Source organism: Hyperoodon ampullatus (assembly GCF_949752795.1).
Source record: "Hyperoodon ampullatus genome assembly, chromosome: 4".
Classification (NCBI taxonomy): Eukaryota; Metazoa; Chordata; class Mammalia; order Artiodactyla; family Ziphiidae; genus Hyperoodon; species Hyperoodon ampullatus.
This window is the reverse complement of record NC_136917.1, coordinates 65,193,695-65,212,411: the sequence shown is the minus strand read 5'-3', so window position 1 is coordinate 65,212,411 and position 18,717 is coordinate 65,193,695. Positions and strand designations below refer to the sequence as shown.

Here is an 18,717-nt window from a genome sequence, read left to right as displayed (position 1 = left end):
ATGGTTATCAAAATCAAGAAATTAACTTTGGTATAATCCTTTTAATTAAACTACAAACCATATTTGAATTTTAGCAGTCTTTCTATTTAATATCCTTTGTCTATTTCAGAATCCAACTCAGGATTCCCACATTGCATATACTTGTTATTTCTCCTTAGACTCTTGTAGTCTACCATAGTTCTTCTTTGTCTTTGACAATCTTTCTTTGTCTTTCATGGTCTTGACCCTTATGATGAGTATGGTCAGGTAATTTGTAAAATATCTTTCAGTTTGGCAAACAATACGGTAAAAATTGCTGGTATCAAGATCTGTCAGTAGGTACTATTTATAAAATCAGTGGACAGAGGTTTAAGGAGAAACAGGATATTTACATTTTCTTCAATGTATTTCTCCTATGATACTTATTGATTACATAGAGAAAAATAGTAACTTTACAATGGGTAAATTTGGCTGACACCATCTTAACTAAGAGTGACATACTGACATCATGTACCCACTGATATGTTGCCCTAAGAAGGATACAACATCACTTCTGTGGTATTCTTGCCAAAAATACATAACCTCAATCTCATTATGAGAAAACATTAGATTGCTTATTTTTAATTGTGTGTGTTCTGTGAAGGCAAAGCATAATTGATTTGAAGGAGAAGGAAATACCAGAATTAAGAAACAAACTGCAGAGTGTGAACAGAGACATACAGCGGCTAAAGAATGACATAGAGGAACAGGAAACACTTTTGGGTACAATTATACCTGAGGAAGAAAGTGCTAAAGTGTGTCTGACAGATGTTACAATTATGGAGAGGTTCCAGGTAAGTTTACTGCAGTTTAAGGCAGAATAAAACTTGTTTCATGGTGGTTTGAATATGAAATGTGAGTATTAAAGATAGTAGCTAGTATTCTGGTACAGATTGTGTTTAGAGTTCCCTATCCTGAATTTCAGGTAGTCTCAGGGAGTAACTGCTTAGCTTATTTATATTCCTGAGTTTAGATTTCATTATCCATAAGTTCTGAGAATTAAGAAGTAGTCTTGTTTATATTTCTTTTTTAGTCTGCTTCCTTTTGTTTACATCATTTAAATTAATTTCATCATAAAAATTAATTTTATTTTTATCCTTGAAAATTTGTTAAAATTATATCAGAGCAGTTACAAATTAGATTTTAAAAAGTAATTAAAAGCAGTTAATTCTTAAAGATTTTGAATAATGTTAATGGCATAAGTTTCTTAAAGGAAATAACTTTGATTTATTCTTAAGATGGAACTTAAGGATGTTGAAAGAAAAATTGCACAACAAGCAGCTAAACTCCAAGGACTAGATTTGGATAGAACTGTTCAACAAGTAAACCAGGAAAAACAAGAAAAACAACACAAATTAGATACAGGTAATAGAGTCTGTGTCCTTATAAAGACTTCAACATTCCCAACATATGCTTTTTACCATACTTTTTTTTTTTTTTTTTTGCGGTATGCGGGCCTCTCACTGTTGTGGCCTCTCCCGTTGCGGACCACAGGCTCCGGACACGCAGGCTCAGCGGCCATGGCTTACAGGCCCAGCCGCTCCGCGGCATGTGGGATCTTCCCAAACTGGGGCACAAACCCGTGTCCCCTGTATCAGCAGGCGGACTCTCAACCACTGCGCCACCAGGGAAGCCCTACCATAAATTTTATAACTATTATGTGGACAAAGAACAGTCTTTCTTCCAGTCCATGGTATATGCAGTTTCTTTTCTCAAAGGCATCACTTCTCCTCTGTTTCCTCTCTTTGCAGAACAGATTTTGAATGATGAGTAACAAATGAGCTGTACTCTTTCTCAGTCATATCTGCCCTATTCAGGAGGGGACAGCAAGCAGGTTTGGGAGCTGGACAGGTTCTTGTGGCATTTTTATTGCAGTAGGTGGGACCCACAGAAACTCAGCCTTTGGGAATGCCACAGAGACCTATAAAACTGGAATGAGGCTGCTTATAGTATTTTCTATACCCTTACATTAATCACTGTATCAATATGTTTTCATGCAGTTTCCAGTAAGATTGAATTGAATCGTAAGCTTATACAGGACCAGCAGGAACAAATTCAGCACCTAAAAAGTATAACAAATGAACTTAAATCAGAGAAACTTCAGATATCCACTAATTTACAACGTCGTCAGCAACTGGAGGAGCAGACTGTGGAATTATCCACTGAAGTTCAGTCCTTATACAGAGAAATAAAGGTAAAAACATTCATACATATTAGTTTTAAAAATCAGTTCAAATATGTGAAATTCTCTTTATTGGGGCAATGGCCAGAACTATGGTTATTGTGAGGATCAAGTGAAAATGGTATATAGAACTTGTACTAATAGGTAAAAATTTCTGGAAGAAAATTTATTGACCATAATAAGGAAGAACTGGCTGCCTGGTTAAGTAGTGAACTTCCTGTTACTGGAGGTGGTCTGGTGGTGGCTGGCTAACTCCATATAAGGATTCCTACTTGTATGGGAGGTTTGTCTTACCTACAGATCCTATATCCATGACAGACACTGCCTCTCAGGCATAGCACTTTTTCTTTTTAATTCCAGATGTAGTCTCGGAATACTTCCCACTACACTGAGCAGACACTGAGTTGACACATGAAATGGAACCCATTTGGCATCCCTCATCTAGATTTATCAAATCTAAGACCCAACCAATTAAATCTGGTTAGAATCTGATTAGAGTCTGTTACTAATTACTGTAAATGTTTCTTAAGTAGTTTTGGATTACAAAATAACAGAGGCTTAGAGTATGGTATAAAATGTATTACCTTACATTTGTATTTTTCATTGCTTATAAAGCACTTTGACGTTAAACCATTCAGTGTCTCATTTTGTATTCAGTGTATCATTTTGATAAATGTGACTAAATCTCCTTTTTATAGGAAAAGAAATTGAGACTTACAGATATTCCATGACTTGCCCAAATTCATACAGTTAGTAGGAGGCAAGGTTAATTTTCTGGTAGGTCTTCTGATGTGTAAGACATTTGACTTCCCACCACACCAAACCACTTCCTAATATAAAATATTCCTACATTGAAATAACACTAAATAATTGTTTCTACCTTTATGGATTCATTAGATATTTCCGGATCTTAAAGTGCTTGAGGATCATGGTTTTGAACAGTGGTTATCATATACTTATTCTGTAGAGATGTTATAAGGCCAAATGATGTGGACTTCTGATTAGTAAAATAGTTTGTTATTTGAAAACCCCTTTCCTTCCAAAATAAGTGTGGGCACACCAACGTCAATGTACTAGTATGCTTTCATTACCATAAAATATCTACTTAGCCTCAGCAAACTAAGCTTAAGATCAAAAGTTCCTTTATGATCGAGACAGGCTACAGCAGACTGTGGACCTTTCGGGTACAGAGAAAAATATTCTACCTTCAGGATGCTTTGGCTGCTCAAATTCAGAAACACTTATGGAAGTAGATATAGTTGAACAGCCCCTAGTTGCTGTGCTTATTAATTCAGCAGGCAGTCAGAATACCAATGTCAGGAACGTCAGTGCATCTTATCTCACCTTGGATAATCCCTTGTTGGAAGTAGAAACATCAAAATGTAACCCTTCCTTTAAAATTCCATTTCCACTCAGGATTTACAGCTTCCAGAAAGTAATGTGGAAATGTCTGGAACAAGTAAGAAATATGGGAATTGCCCCTTCTCTTAAGTCTCTGTGGGTGTTGTCAGCCCTCTGTAGAGTCAGCAGAGGAGTCTTGCTCATCTGTAACAGCAGCCTTGAAGGAACTTCATGATCTTTTGGTCATTAGTAGTAAACCAGCTTCAGAAAACACATCTGAAGGTTTTCTGTCAATCAAAGACAGTAACTGAGGGCCAAACAGGTATTAAGGACCTTTCTGAAAGATGGACCCAAACTGAGCATTTTCCAGCTACCCAGAGTGAACAGGTCTTCTTTCATCAGGCCATATCTGTATCAGTGAAGATGGAAGAATTAACAGACACTTCAGCATGACACTAGAGTAGAAGATGTAGAAAATATTAACTTCAGGGGTCTAGGTGATGGCCTGTTAGCACTGATAAGGAAGGTGTCCCCAAGTCTAAGGAGTCAATAAATGAGAGCAGTTCTGTCACTTTAGCCTCAACTGAAACTTCTCATCAACTACATTGCACCTTTGGTGTAGAAATTATACCCAGACTTTTAGCAGGTAAGGAGGATGCACTCAATCAGACTTCTGAGCAAACTGAGTCCTTGTCATCCAGTTTCATATTGGTTAAAGATCTGGGTCAGGGCACACAGGCCTGAGACCAGAGAAAATGTCTGTTCTGAAGCTGCAGGGCCACTTCTAGAATTTGAACCACGTACTGGCCATCCATCATCAAGTCCCTCCTTTCTTGCACCATTAATTTTTCCTGCTGCAGACATTGATTGGATCCTCTGTGCTGGCTTTACTTTGCAGGAAGCTCTTGGGGCTTTGTATCGAGTTGGTGGAAATGCAGACCTTGCACTTCTTGTTTTGCTAGGAAAGAACATTGTAGTTCCTACACAACCATGGAAAAGTGGACTAGACCATACTCCATTCCCTTAAAAAAAGCTATACATACACACACACACACACACACACACTCACTCACTCACTCACTCACTCACTCACTCACTGTAGAAACCTGCAAGCAGAATGTTGAGCCTGTTTTGTTTTTTTTTTTGTGGTACACGGGCCTCTCACTGTTGTGGCCTCTCCCGTTGCGGAGCACAGGCTTCGGACGTGCAGGCTCAGCGGCCACGGCTCACAGGCCCAGCTGCTCCGCGGCATGTGGGATCTTCCCAGACTGGGGCACGAACCTGTGTCCCCTGCATCGGCAAGCTGACTCTCAACCACTGCGCCCCCAGGGAAGCCCCATATTTTTTTTAAAGATTTTTTTTCAGCCAAAATAATTTATGATCTCTTGTCTGATGAACTTGTCTAATCTTTTGTTAAAATTTGGGCTTTTTAAATGTATTGGCAGTACGTGCATACAAAAGCTTTTTATTATTAAGATGATGTATTCTGGAATAAAACTGATGGTTTTGTGTATAGCATACCATTTTAGAATGAGAGTGAATACTTTAAAAAGCAGAAGTCATGAGAAATCCCACTACCCATGCAGCTAAAAGCAGATAAACTTTATAATTTGGCTGTGTCTGTGCTGAAGGCACGGTATGGCTTGTTAACTCAATTTTTGGTTTACAAACTTGATCACATGGTTTTGTGTTTGGAATCATACTTAGTGCTCTGTGTATTATGATTCATCAGTTGTAACAGAAAATGGAAGAATAATTGAAAAAAAAAGTTCTTTTATGATCATATTTCCATCTATAAAAGAAAGACCTGGACTGAAAAAGCTTTCCTATTTTTCAGTCACACAGAGCTGATATGGGCCCCTACAAACTCATGAAAATTTATACCTGAAGCCACATGCTCATATAATTGGGAGTATGTGGTATAGATTAAGAATCAAGTCAGTGGCTGACGCAGTATAGCGTAGTGGTTAAAAGAAAGACTCTGGAGCTGGATGAGAGAAAGACTCTGGAGCTGGATGAGATTTGAATCCTGGCTCCTTCATTTACTGGCTTTTGGGACCCTGGACAAATCATCTCTGCTCATCTGAAATATAGCAGGAAAATAATGGTACCTTCCTCATAGGGTTGTTGGAAGAAGCAAATGAATTGACTTTTAAAGCCAGGTACATAGAAAGTGATTTTATTATGAAGTCTGACACCTGAAATAAGATAATGGAATGTTATATAAGACCTTATAATTTTTATATCCTTAGGATGCTAAAGAGCAGGTAAGCCCTTTGGAAACAACACTGGAAAAGTTCCAGCAGGAGAAAGAAGAATTAATCAACAAAAAAAATACAAGCAACAAAATAGCACAGGATAAAGTAAGATTTCATGTATATATTTACTTATCAAAAATATATGTTAAAATTATTATTCAGAGCACCATGTTGGACACTAGTATTTCACATGAAATTAAAAACATGATGAAATAGTATTTTCATATTTGTGATGTAATCTTAACATTCAAAAATTTTTAGAATGATTAAATGTAAATTATTTTGCTTCTTGATCTAAAATAGAAGTTGAGAATTGAGACCTTTTAATCTAATTCCACAGGTAATAAAGGAGATCATAGGGAGATCATAAAATTTGATTTCAGATAAAATCTGTTGGTGATGGAAACTGGAACCCAGGGCTTCTAACTTCCAAGCCAGTGTTTCACTGTACTCTCCTATTAAGTTTTTGTTATCTTAATAAAAGATATTCCTTGGAAATAAATCTTCTTAAATGCCCTAGTCCGAACTAGTGTATTTTTAATAAATATTTTTCCACAGATAAATGATATCAAAGAGAAGGTTAAAAATATTCATGGTTATGTGAAAGACATTGAGAATTATATTCAAGATGGAAAAGATGACTATAAGAAGGTAATTTAAAACTATTTAATTGGATATAATTTAAAATGATTTATTTATATTTTTATTTCTTGTGCTTAAGAAATTTTCATTTTTGTAGCAAAAAGAAACTGAACTTAATAAAGTAATAGCTCAACTAAGTGAATGTGAGAAACACAAAGAAAAGATTAATAAGGAAATGGGAATCATGAGACAAGATATTGATACACAGAAGGTAGGTCCTTTTTTTGCTAATGATTTATGGTGGCACTTATACCTGTAACATTCTTTTCTTTCTTTTTTATTTTTTATGTTTATTTTCAATACTTGCATTGAGTAGAAATGCAAACAGTAGAGAAAAGCAATTCTTTTTTTTTATGTGTATATGTTTATATAAAAAGTATGTTTCTTTTTTATGTTACTGAGAGACAAAATTTTCCTTTGGCAGTATAAAAACAGACATATTTTCATTTGTAAAATGAAATAATAAAAAAAGGTGCATTTGGTATAACTCAAGCTGTTGTGATTCTTTTCATCATAACATTTTTACCTGATTGTATTCTTTTTTTAATTTATTTTTTATTAAAGTATAGTTGAATCACAGTGTTGTGTCAAGTACTGCTGTACAGCAAAGTGACTCAGTTACATATATATATTCTTTTTCATATTCTTTTCCATTATGGTTTATCACAGGATATTGATTATATTTCCGTGTGCTATACAGTAGGACCTTGTTGTTTATCCATTCTATATATACCAGTTTGTGTATGCTAATCCCAAACTCCCAGTCCAACCCTCTCCCACCCTCCTCCCCTTTGGCCACCATAGTCTGTTTTCTCTGTCCCTGATTCTGTTTCATAGATAGGTTCATTTGTGTCACATTTTAGATTCCACATATAAATGATATCCTATGGTTATTTATCTTTCTGACTTACATAGTATGATAATCTCTAGTTGCATCCATGTTGCTGCAAATGGCATTATTCTGTTTTTTTTTATGGCTGAGTTCCCTTGTATATATGTAACACATCTTTATTCATCTGTTGATGGACATTTAGGTTGTTTCCATGTCTTGGCTATTGTAAATAGTGCTGATATGAATGTAGGGGTGCACATATCTTTTTGAATTATGATTTTGTCTGGATATATGCCCAGGAGTGAGGTTGCTGGATCATATGGTAATTCTGTTTTTAGTTTTCTGAGGAGCCTCCATACTGTTTTCCACAGTGGCTGTACCAACTTACATTCCCACCAACAGTGTAGGAGGGTTCCCTGAGAAAAGCAATTCTAATAACATTGTCTTTTCTTCTTCCTTTTTTAATTTTTATTTTCAGTAAAAGACTTACCTGGTAAAAGTTTAAACATAAAAGCATAAAATTAAAGTCTCCTTCCCCTTCGGCCAATTCTCATTCTCACTTTTAGGTATGATTCTTTTTTTTTTTGCGGTATGCGGGCCTCTCACTGCTGTGGTCTCTCCCATTGTGGAGCACAGGCTCCAGACGCGCAGGCTCAGTGGCCATGGCTCACAGGCCCAGCCGCTCCGTGGCATGTAGGATCTTCCCGGACCGGGGCACAAACCCGCGTCCCTTGCATCGGCAGGTGGACTCTCAACCACTGCGCCACCAGGGAAGCCCTAGGTATCATTCTTAAAAGTTGTCTGTAAGTAAAATATATATATACTAAGTTGTTTTTCAGTTGATTCCTTTATCATTTACTTTCTTGATTAAGGAAATTAATTTCCACAGTATAATTAAGATCACATTAAGAAAATAATTTTCAGCATGCCTTATATAAGCATGATAGTTACTGCCTTTAAAAACTACACCACTTCTCTGTTCCTGCTGTTTTGAATGAAATTTGCTATTTGAAAGCTTTAATCACTTGGTTATAAATAATGGTTAAAATCTCTTTGAAGATTAGCCATACCCATTTTCTGAAGAATCTCTGGCCATAGTGCCAGGAATGTCAAATATATGAATATCAGTCAAAGGTAAATCAAATCTCTGCCATCTAATAAGTGCTATATAAATTTATGATGCGTATATAACAAAATACTTAGTTATCACTAGCTTATATGTGGGTTTTCTATTTAAAATCACAATCTATAAATCAGTAATGTCCATACAAATATAGAGAGATAATTAAGATACACCAGTCTGTGACCCTTTTCAAGTTGAAGGTCTAAATTTAGTGGATCTGACTATATTAGTTTACTTTTATAACCTACCGTGTTCTAGAAATTGTTTACTAAGTTATATACATAGAGCAATGCTAAATAACATTTTAAATTGATGAGAAAATGAGACAATGTAGAAATAAGGACAAGAAGAAGGAAATGAAACCAGGAGAGTAGTAAGTATATAAAATGTAGGCCATGAAATCTGATGTGCTTGCTAAAGATTTTAGTCACATGAAGAGAGAAAGTCATAATTAATTAAGTTTCACATCATCTCAAAGCTAAAAACAAACCAGTTCTCTGGACTGAGACCAGAGAAAAATGTCTCCATAGGCATTCATGGAAAGGAAGACACTGTATAGATTAATAAAAAGCAGGTCTTCAACAAACTTCATGGTTGGTTTTGTTTGTTTGTTTGTTTGTTTTTGCAGTGTGTTTCAGCACCTTTATCATCCCTTGATGAGTGTAGAAGAAGGTGGTGTGATTGGAGCCTAAAATAAATGTTAAGAGTGTTTGGAGAGCAAAAGTTAGCTATAGGCACCCATCAAGATCACCTGGGTTTTTCCCACTCCTAAGTGTATAATAACCAAGAAAATGTAAAATATATGTTTACATAAAAACTTGTACAAGAATGTTCATAGCAGCATTATTCATGACAGTCAAAATATGGAAAACAGCCCAAATGGTTATCAACTGATGAACAGATGATGAATAAAATTTGGTATATTCATATGTACTTGTCAGGGATCTCCAGAGAATCAAAGCCAGTAAGAGATCAATAAGTATAGATACAGATAAAGATATAGATATAGATAAAGAAATTTATTATAAGGAATTAACTCAAGTGATTGTGGAGGATGAGATGTCCCAAGATCTGTGGTTGGCAAGCTGGAGGCTCAGGAGAGCTTGATGGTGTAGTTCCAGTTTGAGTCTGAAGCCTGAGAACTGGGAAAGCTAATAGGCTCTAGATCCAAGAAGAGCTGAGGTTTCAGTTTAAATATGAAGGCAGGAAAAAACCATGTCCCACCTCATACAGTCAGGCAGGATGAGTTACCCCTTATTCAGCCTTGTTTGTTCTGTTCACATCTTTAGTTGACTGGATGAGGCCCACCCACATTAGGAAGGGCAGTCTGCTTTACTTATTCAGTCTACCAATGTAAATGTTAATCTCATCCAGAAACACTGTCAAAGACACTCAGAATAATGTTTGACCAAATGTCTTGGCACCCTGTGGTGTCAAGTTGACACATAAAATTAACCATCATGGAATATTACTCAGCCATTAAAAGGAATGAAATATTGATAGATGCTGCAACATGGACAGACCTTGAAAACATTATGCTAAATGAAGTCAATCACAAAAGACCATATTGTATGATTCCATTTATATGAGATATACAGAATAGGCAAATCCATAGAGACAGAAAGCAGAGGAGTGTTGCTGGGGGTTGCGGGGAAGGAAAGAAAAGGGAATAGAGAGTGACTGCTAATGGGTATGGAGTTTCTATTTGGGGTGATAAAATGTGCTAGAATGAGAACCTTGTGAATATACTGAAGCCACTGAATTGTACACTTTAAATTGGTGAATTTTATGGTATATGAATTACATCTCAAACTTAAAAAAAAAATCACCTGGGTTATTGAAAATACACATCTCTTTCTCCATTCCAGACCAGTAAATGGGAACCTCTGGGGCATGGGCATACGCATACGCATGTATATTTTGTTAAAGTTCCTCAGAGGTTCTGATGTATCCCCTTAACTATCAATCACTGAGTCAGAGCACTGCATGGCTTTCAGGAAATCCTCTATAAATGGCATTTTTCCCAACCAGACTTTTGGTGGACTTTGGAATGGGGTTTATTCAGCATATTATTCTATCGCAGGTAACTAGAAAACAGCTAACTTTTATGGTTCCTTTAAGTGGCCAGCTGCATGCATTAACTGCTCTCTGAGCTGAGTGATTGGGGTTACTATCTAAGAGTTGAGGAGCCTAATGGCTTATTTACACACTTAAGCCCTATTAAATTTACTCCACAGAATTTTAAAATTTGGAAGTTTAATAATCTTCCTCCCTCATTTTTCAGATGAAGGGAACTGGAGGTGACCTGAATTGCCCAAGGTCACAAAAGTAGTGAGTAACAGAGGTAGAACTTGACCCTACATTGTCAAATTGCTAGTATAATAGGAAAACAGTTTTGGTGTAGTATACCTGCATCTGGTTTTCTCTGATACTTTATCTCTTCTTTCTCTCCTATTTTCTATTTTGAATACTGTAACTGGAATTTTTACTGCTTAAAGTATAAGGACAGATTTGACCCAAAAGGTATTTCACTAGCAATTATTGAGCCAGGCACTGTACTTAGTACTTTTTACATACACTAACTATTTTAATCTTTAAAAGGCTCAGAGAATTTAAACTAATTTGTCCAAAGTCATCCTATTTGAAAGTTGTAATGCTGAGATTTGAGCCTAGGTATATCTAACTTCAAAGGCTATGCTCTTTAACTACTGTGCTATATACTCTCTCTCAGAATGAAAGAGCAGTTAGAAGCTGACCTAAAAGAAGGAAATCCCTAGCTTTCTGGTGACCATGCAGGATAACAGACCAGGAACGTTATTTCATGCAAAAAATCAGTCTCACCTAAAAATGTGATAGCCCTTTAAAGAGTCCTTTCAGGTATTCATGAAAGCAAATTCCATTGTTATATAATATTAGATGAAAGCGAACAGTGCCACATTCTTTTGTTCCTAATAAGGAAAATGTATAAGCATAGTTCCCCATGGGAGAATCTTGGAGAGTCATAGCAGCTGCGGTGGCACATTAGGTTGCCTTGGCAACAAAAGGACATTTACAACCATATCATTTTAGTCATCTCTAACTGCTTATAATGATGCCTTTAATAGATACATATATATTTATATTATTAGTTCCAGGAAAACTGAAAGGAACCTTAATGACAGTTAAAAAAAACAAACAAAAAAACCCCTCAAAATAGTGATTCATAGATGGGCAGCGTTGGATGTGAACATTAAACATATGAGACAAGTCCATGGCTTCCCTTCTTCTCTCCCACCTCCCAAATCCTTTTTCCCTGGTGACTCCTGTGTCAGTACTGTTGGCAACAAAGTGTTACCAAAGATCTGCCCCTGCCTCCTCCTTCCCACATCACTGAGTTTATCTCAACTACAAGGGTTGCTGTAGAAGGATCTTTGAGAAGGCCTGACTCCAAACTTAGGATGATTTTTTTCTGTCCAGGCTTCTATGGGCCAAACCACCATTTTCGGCAGGAAAAATTTTTTTCCTGAGTTCCAAAGAGTCAACTTATAAATTGTTTCCTGTTTGTCTCTTGACAACATAGTCCATTTTAATCACCAGGAAAAGTACTGAAATAATTGTATTGGTGCTGCTGCCGCCGCCAAATGATTTAGTGGCTGCTTTTTAAGGACAAAACTACTCAACAAGAACAGCTAAATTTAAATTTTTCAGTGCAATTCAGTGGCTAGAAAAGTGTCATCAAGTATATAGACTTACTGTTTTTGTGAAACTTCTTAGCGCCTTGTATGATTGTCTGTCAGCTTGAAGGTAAAAATCTTATCTGACATACTTAACAGTATATAATGGTCTTGGCAAATGTTAGTAGACAAATACAACTAGGGAAAAAAAGTGGGGGAGACTTTGGTAGTAGTCATGCTCTCTTGTTATCTTTTAGATCACTAGGCTCCATTGTGAGGTTCTTATGCAAGATGATCCAATGGGGCATAGGTATAAAATATTAAAAATCCAGTTATATCATTTTATCTCATCATTTTAGTGTCTGTTTTGTGTGTATATGGGCCATCCAGATTCCTCCAGGCCTGGAGATTCCTTTACACTGGCTTCTTCTCCCTCTGCTGAGATACACATGATTCTAGGCAGAATTAGCACTACCTGTCACCAGTTGCCTGCTATGAATCACATGTTGGTAACTTGATTATTTTTATTAACGAATTTAATATTTACATTTAGATACAAGAAAGGTGGCTACAGGATAACCTTACTTTAAGAAAAAGGAATGAAGAACTAAAAGAAGTTGAAGAAGAAAGAAAACAACATTTGAAGGAAATGGGTCAAATGCAGGTTTTACAAATGAAAAAGTGTGTTTTAAAAAATAATCTTTAGTTTAAATAAAGGTCTTTATTATTGAAATGTGAAAAATATTCAATACATGTTTTTTAAAAAGAATGTAAGCCTATAGCCAAAGTGTCCTTTCAGGCTTAAAGGAAGATGGGCACTTTTTTTACAAATATATTTCATGGCTTTACAAGCTGAAGTAGTAATATAGAATTTATAGTCACACTATGACTATGCAGTGATGGCCAGTATTAAAAATACCAAGTTCCCAGATTTTCACGAGCCTGTTTCACAAGATTATGGCCTAAAGAATATATGGCCTCTGGACCCTGCCTGGGTCAGAGCTTAATGCTTAACTCTTTTTTTTTTTTTTTTTTTTTGTGGTACGCGGGCCTCTCACTGTTGTGGCCTCTCCCGTTGCGGAGCACAGGCTCCGGACGCGCAGGCTCAGCAGCCATGGCTCACGGGCCCAGCCGCTCCACGGCATATGGGATCCTCCCAGACCGGGGCACGAACCCGTATCCCCTGCATCGGCAGGCGGACTCTCAACCACTGTGCCACCAGGGAGGCCCAATGCTTAACTCTTAATGGAGTTATTGCCAAAGCACTTTGACATTGGTGACCCATTCTACATGGTCCCAGGTGTAATTATGCGCAAAGCAGAGCATCATTTTTGCGATTAGTAGAATTCTTCTTTCATCTGGTTTTATTGGTACTTACTGTAGTTGCTGTCTTCCTGCTACAGCAGAAAAGATTTTATTCTTGCTTTCTCTGCCTTAGAGTTGCCTTAGGAATTCTATAAGAACCTGGTTGATGCTAAGGCACTAGACTGGTATAAAAGGTTGTACTAGCCAAATAGATTTTTTGGAACCACCTCAGCTGGTTGGATATACTCATTCATTCAGCCATTCCTTGTAGATTTTTCATTTTTCTTGTGATTTCACAAACAAATCTGAATCAAAGAATGCTTAAGTTTCTCTAAAGGATATAATAAATTGAAATTTAATTTAGTTATTAAAACCTAACAAATAGTTACTCCTATGTTACTGTAAGTTCTCTTGGTTTAGCTATTTTAAATCTCTTTCATATATCAAGGAAATCAGACTTAACAACTAGAAGAGCTCTTCTTCTTTCAGCCTGTTTGTTTTTTATGCATTAGGACACTGAGACCCAGAAAAAAAGATCATAGGAAATAAAAATGAAAGCCAGGAATGTGACCAGATATCCTGGCTTCCAAGCCTCAGCTCTTTAACACTGTAATGCTGGTGTTCTTGCTGCCACGTTGAAAAAAAAAACGTGAAGCTTATAGAACAAGCTTTTAAATGAAACAGTTTATTCCTTGCTACTAAAGATCAAAAGCAGATATTTTTATAATTCCTTCTGTAATTAGTATGTAACAGTGCTTTTTACATTCATTCAGACTACTAAGCATAACTTCTCTTTTTCAAACCTTTCTTCAGGACACAACAGAAATGTCAGCAAAACAGATAATCAGGCCAGTTCTATAAGGATGTTCATAATCTTGAGAGAAGTGCCTAGCAAATAAGAGGATGCCTAATAAGTAATTGTTAAATAAATGAAGATTTTTAAAGCATACGTTAAAATCTGTATTATCTACCAAGTTATCAGAAAAGTTTAAGTATTTTACGTTTTTGTCAGTATTGATGCTTTGTTTTTTGGAACTCCTCTCCATGTTTTTCTTTTCTTTTTTTTTTTTTTAATTTTTATTGGAGTATAGTTGCTTTACAATGTTGTGTTAGTTTCTGCTGTACAGCAAAGTGAATCAGCTATACATATACATATATCCCCTCTTTATTGATGCTTTTTTATACTTATACAAGATAAATTTTGTTTTAATAGAGAAATACAAACTTTTAGTAATGCTACTGCATAAATTGTTTGAGATAAAATTTTCTTTTGTCTGACATACTGTGAACCAACTGATGATACCTGTTGCTCAGTAACTTCTCAGAGTTGGTAACTGTGCATTCTTAGTTCACAATGAGAAGTTTGTGAATTTGTAATATTAATCACCAAGAGTACTTTTCTTAGGTTAGTGTGTAAACGTCAGGAACTTTTTCAGTGTTCACATGTTACAAGAGTATTTTATTGAGCACACAGAAATCAGCTGTTTAAAAACCTAGATGCTTCAGAGATTTGGAAAGAAGAAAGTTTTCTTTAGTACTGAAACCTTAAAGAAAAAGCAAGGAGAGACTGTTTTCATATGCTGATTGCTAAGGAGAATGATAAATGGTATTTATCTATCTGAAGAAATCTGTCTTTTCCACTTTAGGCTGCTAAAATCTACAAATGGTCCTCATTTGTCATTTTCTCTCCTAGTGAACATCAGAAGTTGGAAGAAAAAATAGATAATATAAAAAGAAATCACAGTTTGGCAATAGGGCGACAGAAAGGTTATGAGGAAGAAATTATTCATTTTAAGAAAGAACTTCGAGAACCTCAATTTCGGGATGCCGAGGAAAAGTATAGGGAAATGATGATTGTTATGAGAACAACAGAGCTTGTGAACAAGGATCTGGACATTTATTATAAGACCCTTGACCAGTAAGTATTGGACTGGGGATTTGGTTCCCATTGCAATCAATATCAACTAGCATAATTTAGTCTTACTTTCACCCTTTTTAACTTTTTAATTTTTTTTTTTTTTTTTTTTTTTTTGCGGTACGCGGGCCTCTCACTGTTGTGGCCTCTCCTGTTGCGGAGCACAGGCTCCAGATGCACAGGCTCAGCAGCCATGGCTCACGGGCCCAGCCGCTCCGCGGCATGTGGGATCTTCCCGGACCAGGGCACAAACCCGTGTACCCTGCATCAGCAGGCGGACTCTTAACCACTGCGCCACCAGGGAAGCCCTAACTTTTTAAATTTATTTCATACCTACCACAGAATGGAAAAATATATGTATATATGTGTGTACACATACACACGCTTATTTGAATTATGAAGTAAAGTTATAAAGCATATTAATATTAAGGAGCACTCATGATCCCACCCCCCCATATACAATCCAGGAACTCTGCCATTATCACTAACTGCCATCCACATAGATGCTCCTCCTTATCTCATCCATTTGTCATCCTCACTCTTTGTAACCACTGACACAGATTTTTGCTCTCTGCTTTTTTTTTTTTTTTTTTTCTGGTACGCGGGCCTCTCACTGTTGTGGCCTCTCCCGTTGTGGAGCACAGGCTCCGGATGTGCAAGCTCAGTGGCCATGGCTCACGGACCCAGCCGCTCCGTGGCATGTGGGATCTTCCCGGACCGGGGCATGAACCTGTGTCCCCTGCATCGGCAGGTGGACTCTCAACCACTGCACCACCATGGAAGCCCTGCTCTCTGCTTTTTAAAAAATAATTTTATCATATGTATCATTTTTTGAGCTTTAAAAAAAATGATATACTCTGTGTACTCTTCTAGAATTTGCTTTTTTGCTTGTTTTACTTTGCTTTTACTTAAGTTGCTTATAGCTGTGGTATATGCATTTTCACTGATATACAGAATTCTTTTGTGGAAATATACCATAATATATCCATTTTCGGGTAGATGGACATTTGGGTTGTTTCCAGCTCTTTACTGATATAACCTTTGCTTCTAGGAACATTCTAGTCATGTCTTCTGGAGCAAAGGTGTAAGAGATTCTCTAGAGTACATGTGCGAGTAAAATTGCTGGGTTGCAGGGTATGCTCAATTTTACAAAATAATGTTGTTGTTTTCCAAAGTGGTTTTACTAATTTATACCACTAGCGGAATATAAGGGTTCTCTTTGATGCATTCTGTGACATTGATTTTGTCGATTCTTAATTTTTGCAAATCTAATGGGTTTTTATTTTTTTTTTTTAAACATCTTTATTGGAGTATGATTGCTTTACAATGGTGCGTTAGTTTCTGCTTTATAACAAAGTGAACCAGTTATACGTATACATATGTCCCCATATCTCTTCCCTCTTGCGTCTCCCTCCCTTGCACCCTCCCTATCCCACCCCTCTACGTGGTCACAAAGCACCGAGCTGATCTCCCTGTGCTATGCGGCTGCTTCCCAAAAGCTATCTGTTTTACGTTTGGTAGTGTATATATGTCCATGCCACTCTCTCACTTTGTCCCAGCTTACCCTTCCCCCTCCCCGTATCCTCAAGTCCATTCTCTAGTAGGTCTGTATATTTACTCCCGTCTTGCCCCTAAGTTCTTCATGACCATTTTTTTCTTTTCTTTTTTTTTTAGATTCCATATATATGTTAGCATACGGTATTTGTTTTTCTCTTTCTGACTTACTTCACTCTGTATGACAGACTCTAGGTCCATCCACCTCACTACAAATAACACAATTTTGTTTCTTTTTATGGCTGCGTAATATTCCATGGTATATATGTGCCACATCTTCTTTATCCATTCATCTGTTGATGGACACTTAGGTTGCTTCCATGTCCTGGCTATTGTAAATAGAGCTGCAATGAACATTGTGGTACATGACTCTTTTTGAATTATGGTTTTCTCAGGGTATATGCCCAGTAGTGGGATTGCTGGGTCATATGGTAGTTCTATTTTTAGCTTTATAAGGAACCTCCATACTGTTCTCCATAGTGGCTGTATCAATTTACATTTCCACCAACAGTGCAAGAGGGTTCCCCTTTGTCCACACCCTCTCCAGCATTTATTGTTCGTAGATTTTTTGAGGATGGCCATTCTGACCGGTGTGAGATGATATCTCATGGTAGTTTTGACTCACTTTTCTCTAATGATTAATGATGTTGAGCATTCTTTCATGTGTTTGTTGGCAGTCTGTATATCTTCTTTGGAGAAATGTCTATTTAGGTCTTCTGCCCATTTTTGGATTGGGTTGTTTGTTTTTTTGCTATTGAGCTGCATGAGCTGTTTATAAATTTTGGAGATTAATCGTTTGTCAGTTGCTTCATTTGCAAATATTTTCTCCCATTCTGAGGGTTGTCTTTTGGTCTTTATGGTTTCCTTTGCTGTGCAAAAGCTTTGAAGTGTCATTAGGTCCCACTTGTTTATTTTTGTTTTTATTTCCATTTCTCTAGGAGGTGGGTCAGAAAGGATCTTGCTGTGATTTATGTCATAGAGTGTTCTGCCTATGTTTTCCTCTAAGAGTTTGATAATTTCTGGCATTACATTTAGGTCTTTAATCCATTTTGAGCTTATTTTTGTATATGGTGTTAGGGAGTGTTCTAATCTCATACTTTTACATGTCCCTGCCCAGTTTTCCCAGCACCACTTATTGAAGAGGCTGTCCTTTCTCCACTGTACATTCCTGCCTCCTTTATCAAAGATAAGGTGACCATATGTGTGTGGGTTTATCTCTGGGCTTTTCTATCCTATTCCATTGATCTATATTTCTGTTTTTGTGCCAGTACCCTACTGTCTTGATTACTGTAGCTTTGTAGTATAGTCTGAAGTCAGGGAGCCTGAGTCCTCCAGCTCCGTTTTTCGTTCTCAAGATTGCTTTGGCTATTCGGGGTCTTTTGTGTTTCCATGCAGATTGTGAAATTTTTTGTTCTAGTTCTGTGAAAAATGCCAGTGGTAGTTTGATAGGGATTGCATTGAATCTGTAGATTGCTTTGGGTAGTAGAGTCATTTTCACAATGTTGATTCTTCCAATCCAAGAACATGGTATATATCTCTCCATCTATTTGAATCATCTTTAATTTCTTTCATCAGTGTCTTATAGTTTTCTGCATACAGGTCTTTTGTCTCCTTAGGTAGGTTTATTCCTAGATATTTTATTCTTTTTGTTGCAATGGTAAATGGGAGTGTTTTCTTAATTTCACTTTCAGATTTTTCATCATTAGTTTATAGGAATGCCAGAGATTTCTGGGCATTAATTTTGTATCCTGCTACTTTACCAAATTCATTGATTATCTCTAGTAGTTTTCTGGTAGCATCTTTAGGATTCTCTATGTATAGTATCATGTCATCTGCAAACAGTGACAGCTTTACTTCTTCTTTTCCAATTTGGATTCCTTTTATTTCCTATTCT

General features: G+C 36.7%; 1 protein-coding gene and 1 pseudogene across 2 annotated transcripts in view; both read left to right on the top strand.

Moving 5' to 3' along the window:
• The window catches only part of RAD50 (RAD50 double strand break repair protein), a gene marked incomplete at its 5' end in the record, with an annotated part of 105,479 nt that overhangs the window by 55,805 nt on the left and 30,957 nt on the right, over positions 1 to 18,717 (top strand). Inside the window, 8 exons of the mRNA XM_079702373.1 lie at positions 623 to 812; positions 1,257 to 1,383; positions 2,019 to 2,212; positions 5,794 to 5,904; positions 6,358 to 6,450; positions 6,539 to 6,652; positions 12,603 to 12,730; positions 15,048 to 15,272. Of these exons, the coding sequence (XP_079558499.1) occupies positions 623 to 812; positions 1,257 to 1,383; positions 2,019 to 2,212; positions 5,794 to 5,904; positions 6,358 to 6,450; positions 6,539 to 6,652; positions 12,603 to 12,730; positions 15,048 to 15,272 (1,182 nt within the window). The remainder of the gene's footprint in view (positions 1 to 622; positions 813 to 1,256; positions 1,384 to 2,018; positions 2,213 to 5,793; positions 5,905 to 6,357; positions 6,451 to 6,538; positions 6,653 to 12,602; positions 12,731 to 15,047; positions 15,273 to 18,717) is intronic.
• On the top strand, positions 2,319 to 4,568 carry LOC307052201 (regulatory solute carrier protein family 1 member 1-like; annotated as a pseudogene). Its single transcript has 2 exons — positions 2,319 to 2,344; positions 3,359 to 4,568. The product of its transcript is annotated as a regulatory solute carrier protein family 1 member 1-like (transcript).